Source organism: Mytilus californianus, unplaced genomic scaffold (genome assembly GCF_021869535.1).
Source record: "Mytilus californianus isolate M0D057914Y unplaced genomic scaffold, xbMytCali1.0.p SCAF_1, whole genome shotgun sequence".
NCBI classification, from domain to species: domain Eukaryota; kingdom Metazoa; phylum Mollusca; class Bivalvia; order Mytilida; family Mytilidae; genus Mytilus; species Mytilus californianus.
Window position 1 is genome coordinate 557712 of NW_026262581.1, and position 7117 is coordinate 564828.

General features: G+C 31.5%; 1 protein-coding gene across 1 annotated transcript; it reads left to right on the forward strand.

Moving 5' to 3' along the window:
- The first annotated feature begins 2390 nt into the window (after positions 1 to 2390).
- On the forward strand, positions 2391 to 6816 carry LOC127706699 (uncharacterized). The gene is made up of 2 exons (XM_052214883.1): positions 2391 to 2412; positions 5918 to 6816. Exon 2 carries the CDS (start codon positions 6076 to 6078, stop codon positions 6814 to 6816), a length of 741 nt encoding a protein of 246 aa, XP_052070843.1. The 5' UTR covers positions 2391 to 2412; positions 5918 to 6075.
- Positions 6817 to 7117: the final 301 nt, after the last annotated feature.

Here is a 7117-nt window from a genome sequence, read left to right on the forward strand (position 1 = left end):
AATGATCGGATTTATTGCATCTATAAATAGCATCAGTGGAAATACCAGATTTCAGTAAATAGAGTTTAATTGGTTTGACAAATAGCTGATGTATTTACGGCAGCCGCATCAAAAATAAATACGGACATATAATTAGTATCAGATACTTATGATATAATCAAGCAAGTGATTATATCAACCTATCGATCGCGATGTATTCAATCTGATTTTCTCACCCTTTTCATGAAATAGTGACCTATTTTAGCTCATCACTACCACTCATTACATAGTAAGTGGCCCCGAGATCTTCAGATCTACCTTTTTAAACGCATTTAAGTAACATATGTATAATTGTGTGTGTTTTATCAATAGCTAATACTGTGGTATTATCTTTGTGGCGTTATCAACCATGTAATTACGCATGCTATTCTATGCATCGGTTTCCAATGTTTGAATGAGTTTACAAAAATTATTACTTGATATTGACCTTCAAGACAAAACCACAACCTTGATAAAGGTAGAATTTTGCGAAAGACTGTAATTATTTGTGGTACCGCTTTTAACAAACAGGATGTTTGATTATGATAAGGAAGAATTGAAGCTCCATTATGTTGTGTCAAAACTTTAAAGAATCCAGAGTGTAACAAAACTCCACTTAACTTAATAGTCATTTCATCATAAAGTTTATAACACAATTCCGTCTGTTGAACACGTACGGTTTCTACATTTTCCATTTTTTTTTACATAAAACTACATATCACACATACAGAGAAAAGTATATTTAATTCTAGGTATCTATTTAAACTTAGGCCTACATATTATTTCTTGTTAATATCTCTTACTCATTTTTTTAGTTCGTAATACACTATACAATATAAAAAAGAAGATGTGGTATGATTTCAAAAGAGACAACTCTCCACAAGAGACAAAATAACACAAAAAAATAACTGCTAAAGGTGACACCGTACGGCCTTCAACAATGAACCCAAACCTAATAGTTAATAAACTTCACTTTCTTATCTGTTTTGGGACCTTATATCAAATTATCACTAACATTGGTTATAAAGATAATTTGTGTTGTTAGTTGATTTACAAAATTCAACTCCGACATTTGGTTTAAGTCTTAATGTTCTTTATCTTATATTATTGAATATATATATATTGAAGTTTTAAGTTTTGTCCACGCTGTGCATAAAAAAGGGGAAAAATTAAGGCTGAAAATGCACCAAGTATTTATATTCAATTCATCCATGAGTATTTGTTAAGCAGTGAAACCAGTAGAATTCTATTGGAACATTTTTCAACAATTTGATGTTTGAATAGACAAAATGTGAATATTCGTATTGAATATGAATATATCGTGCATTTTCACCCTTATTTTTCCTATATTTTTTTTACCTATATATATATACTTTGTCTATCCAACGCAATTATAATTTTGAACGTTGTTTTCAATTTAGATTTGTATAGTAGCATGAGTTCGAATCCCGGCGAGGGAAGAACAAAAAATTTGCGAAAGCAAATTTACAGATCTAACATTGTTGGGCTGATGTTTAGACGAGTTATATATATATAAATACTTAAAATTGAATTCTCCGTCCACACTAGTAGAAAAAGAAATAAAATTAAATTTCAAAATGCTCTTAAAGTCCTTAAATTTAATCTTCTACATTTTTTCACCAACCGGTTTCACATCTTTGTATTAATCATGGATGATAATGAATATATATATATAGTGAGGCCAACAATGCTGGATCTGTAAATTTTTGTTCTTCCCTGGTCGGGATTAGACTTCATGCTACTGAGATATCGTGGCACCAAATCTCCTTGCACTATGCAATATTTTCTGAATTACAATCAATTCCAACAAATGTTATTGTACGAGAAAAAAACAGACAGAAATTTGTTTATGCATATAATGATAATAATAATAAAATAAACACGAGGGTTTTGCCGTTTTACCACTGATAAGATTTACCGATAGCGTCAAAGAATTATACAACAAAAACATGCAATTGTGAATAAAAATGGAAACATAATATGATTGGAACGCGAGATTAAACATTGTAAACTATAACCTATGCAAAGATTTAAGTTATAAAAATCATGATAATTCGATAAAGTCTTATCAATTCATAAATTGGTACAAAAATAAATCATTGTAAAACAGATATGGAATGGATATATGGATTATCAAACTTGATAAGTATTACAAATTTATGTTGTATCCTAATTATACTTATGATACTATTAAGTTATCTTCCTTACAACTTCCTTTAAGACAAAAGTTGTTATCTCCCATGTCTTAATTGTCAGGGTGAGTCTAAGAAAGATAACTCAAATTTGCCACAAGATGTAAGTAGAATTATGCTTTTTCATAATATTATGGTATTTCCTATTTGCCTCGACTGATCAACATCAACATATTCCAAGGTATGTACTTTGAGTAAAGGGGAAAGATGATATTTGTCCAAATAATGCTTTATTTATCTAAGGATCACAAATACAAGAAAAATTAGGAGATATGGTACGATTGACAAGGATAAGTCTATCCATCAGACCACAGGGCATACCGATGTGCAAAATTATAAGTCATCGTAGGCTTTTTAGTCATGATCAAAACAAATACTGTAAAAGGATATATAAAAAATTACAAAATGGAGAAATATTGCAAAGGGAAAAATAGAATTTTGATAAAAACTGCAACAGAAAGAGTAAACAACTTTACTAAATATTATTGTTATACATATGCATATTCACGGTTCTGCGATCTGTAGATACCTATACTTTGGCATTGCACAAGATTTGACAGTTAATGACATCTTTACACAAACTCCATTGATTGTTGGATGTGTACTGATTGATATTTCAGTCTTATATACATGATTGTTTTACTAGTTGTAATTGAACAGGCTGTCAGTAACTGGGAGTACTCTTAGGTCTGTAATTTGCATCTTTTTTGTAAGGAGGGATGTATACATTCTCTCCCATCCCGTCTCAGGTTTTGTTAGATGTGTTTTTCTACTTTATATCGATCTGATGAGTAAGCACTTTTCAACTGATTTTATAGTTTGTTCTTATGTTGTATTGTAACACCACTGTCTGAGATTAGGGGAGGGTGTGGCGCCAGCATACATGTTTAACCCCGCCACATTTTGTATATGCCTGTCCCTAGTCAGGTGCCTATATTTCCAATGTTATCGTTGGGTCATGTCTGTCATATTTGTTTTTCGTACTTGTTTTGATATGAATAAGGCCGTTAGTTTTCTCAATTGAATTGTTTCATATTTTATATGTCGAGGCCTTTTATAGCAGACTATTCGGTATGGCTTTTTCTCATTGTTGAAGGCCGTACGATTGCCTACAATGGCTTACATCCACTTTATTTGAACTTTGGTGGTTAGTTGTATCATTGGTAATTATATCAAATTTCCTTATTTGTATATAGTCAGCGCCCAACGAAATCTATTGAAATATTTTATCCTGGCTCTGGACAGGCAAATTATAAATGGCGTGGGGTTTATTATATTCGGGAGAGCGTAACCCTCTCCTTAATATGGTCAGCGGTGTAACAACATACAAACTGTCAAATCAATTTTAAAGACCTAGACTTATCAAATTGGCACAAATCACCAAACAACCCAAAGGACACAAAATTAAAAGACACACAGTACTGATCTTAGAATTTTCGGAATAACTGAATGCGACTCCAAAGCCTAATTTCAACTGATATATTCAATAAACCATTTTATTCCAGACTAAAACACACTTATTATATGTCAAAGCATAAACAAGATGTTCAACTTTCGCAAATATATCGAGATCGTGAAATAGTTTGACAGCCGGGATGGTGGGAATGGTTTTTCATTCGCTATGAAATGCGCTTCTTTCTCTACAATTATCTTTTTATTGTGAATTTGCACATCGCATTTCAGTTATCGTTTGCGTCAAATGGAGTCACATATTTATCGTTAACAATTACCTAAGCAAATCGTACCTTTATTTGTGATAATAAATTTTAAAATAAGAAGATGTGGTATGATTGCCAAAAAGACCGCTTAATGTATGCACATTTGTATAATCATTCAAAAACTGGCACTAATTTTCGGATTATCGGGTATCGTTCCGATATTAAAATTATATACAATCACAAGTTTATAAAATATGATAGCGTGTTACCTTGTTGAAATGTTTAACTTATATTTTACTTTTTATCTGTACAATATGCCCTGTTGGCTGTGAATTAATTTCATTGGTAATGATGTTTATTTAGAAACACACAACTGATTTTAGAATGAAAGATTCTAGTTTCAAAATCTAGTTAAAACAAAATTAAATATGTATATGCATTGGTTATCGCATATGAGATATAATTGATAAACTGAGCTTAAGGAACATCACATATGACACCGTATGTTTTTTATTTGTCTCAATAATAAGTCCGTCACTCTTATTCTCGTTTAAATCCTACTACCGAAAACAAGTCATATCCGTGAAGAACATGAATTTTATTTGATTCTTCTTTTTCCTTCATTACTGTTATGCGTAGTGTTCTGTTGTCTTATATTTGAAAAAAGAATATAATGTAACGAGAAAGCATGGATTAGTAAAACCTTAATGTTTAGAATAACTTATAATTTGATAAATAGTTACTTAACTGAAATGACTTAAATTGTAAACTTATTTTTAGTAAAATGCATTTCATACAACGTTAATACTATCTCATCTATTTTCAATACTTAATCATTAAAATTAACAAAAAAATTTTAAATTGAGCTATTTACCTTTAACCTCACATTCAAAGGTTGTGGCACTTTTTTTGTAGTCTACAACCGAGTGAAAAAAAACCTTATCTATTATTTAAAATATTGATGAAGTAATATTGTTCCATTAGAGCCATAAAGTCTTGTCACCCGACTTTGATATTCAACTGCAAGTGCAAAAACGATGGTACATTAGTAAAGAAATTAAACTTAAAAAAAAGTTGAATAATACGGTAAAATGTCACTACAAATCCATTTGCACTGATCCTATCCCAACTAGAAATAATAAATAGATTGGTTTAACATGACGTCTTGGCGATATACCATTTTAAGAGGTAACGAGGAAATTGAATTCGCCTGGTCGCGTTAATAAGGTAAGCGTTCTCTGTTTCCAGACATTGAAAATATAGCGAAATGAAATCTGTTAATTTACATATCAGAAGAATATTCCGGTATCCAACACTCCCCGATTCGTGCAATTTCCCAACTTATACTTGTCCCCTTTAAACCATATTCTATACAATAGCATGAATTACACAATACAATATACCTTTTACTAATTGAATAAAACATGATACAAATCATTCAAAAGTATTTGCCAAAAACGCCTGCGATTACCAACAATGTTTATTTTTAATAAAAAATTCATAACGGAGGTGTTAAACTTTTCACTGATATTCCACCGCATGATACACAATTTACCGCTACACAATACACAATACCAATCATGAGTCACCTCTTAAAACGGCATTCTTTCGAGACAACCTTTTAAACAATTAAGGTCATCTAAAATTATTTCTAACAGAGGTAACCGATGCACAAGTGCCAATCATTTGTGCAGGTCACTATTTACCTTCGTGTACTCATAAGTCGAGGACAAATTGAAAACGCCATGGCAAAACCGAAAACGACCAAAAGACAAACAACACAGTTTACGAAACACAACTTTGAAAACTAAAGACAGAGCATCATGAATCCCAATAGAGATTAGGGTGATCTCAGGTTCTGTATAAGGGTAAGCAGATTCACCACTTGGAACTCTTGGTTTTCTTGCTACAAGCAACCATCAAAATTGGTAATGAAAATAGGTCCACCCAGTATACTACACAAACATAGAAACATTGGCGAAAATGGTGCATGCATAATTATAATATGGCAGCATTAATATGTTTCAGATGTCAAGCACAAAATGGAAATTCAATTGTCGGGTCATGCAAATCAAGTACACAGCGTCAATGGAAACGAATAAACATTAGTTACAGCTTATTTTAACATAAGGTCATTTAAAAAAACTCCAAATTTAATTTTTTCTAAAAGCACATATAACAATTGGATGAAAGGCTTTCAGTCAGTGAACAACTGTGTTATTCTTTATACGGATCAAATTGATTTATCAGTGCAGTTCAAATTATATCGTAGACATTTCCCAATCCATATGACTAAGGCATTCATTTTGAATCAAACAAGTCTTTGGGCTTTTGGTTTGCAACCACGAATCAAAGAGATTTACAACCAAAAAGGATACCCAATTCCGGGTCGACCCGCTTATTCATCTGCAATGCATGCTAAGTATGAATTGACCGGAAGAGTAATACAAGAACAAATATTTACGACGAAATATCTTGCATGGATTGATATAGGCTATCTTAGAAGAATGAGACCTGACTACTTTCAAATGAAACCGCCAAAAAGTATGAAAGATGATCATATTTCATTTTCGCAAGTAGCTTTTTTCAATTCAAACTTAACTCTCAAGGACATTATGTATCAAACTAAATATTATATAGCTGATGGACTTTTCATTGGAAGACCAGAATATCTTTCATTGTTCATAGAGGATTATAAAATGGCCGTAGAAAGTTTACTTAAAATGAAATTGATGAACTCTGATCAGCAAATCTTGTATGCAATGTATTCAGCAAAATTATTTTTTCAGCCAAGAATACGAATTCAAACATTCTTTGACGATAAAAGTTTGAGAACAGCGAGACCTAAGCGATGGTTTTATCTAGGTAATCTATGTTCAGAAGTCAATAAACCGAATGTCAGTGAAGAAAAATGCATTTTTAATTAGATTTTATTTTATTCATTCTTTTTTACATATAAATTAAAGGTGATGTGGTATGATCGCCAATGAGACAACTATCCGCCGGATAGGCAAAGGACAATAATTACGATACATTAGAGGCAAGTTTATTGATATTGAATTAAAAAAAAAATAATTCTGAACCTTACATCTATGTTATAACACAAAACCGTTGGGAACTAAAATAATCCCAAAAGGAGCAAGGTAATTAGATACATGGTACCAATATTATTATACCAGAGCTTTGCTTGAGGGAGATACATTCATTAATCTAAAAAAAAAATCAACA

Coding starts and splice junctions, on each gene's coding strand:
- LOC127706699 (XM_052214883.1), top strand. CDS start 6,076: ATGAAAGGCTTTCAGTCAGTGAACAACTGTGTTATTCTTTATACGGAT.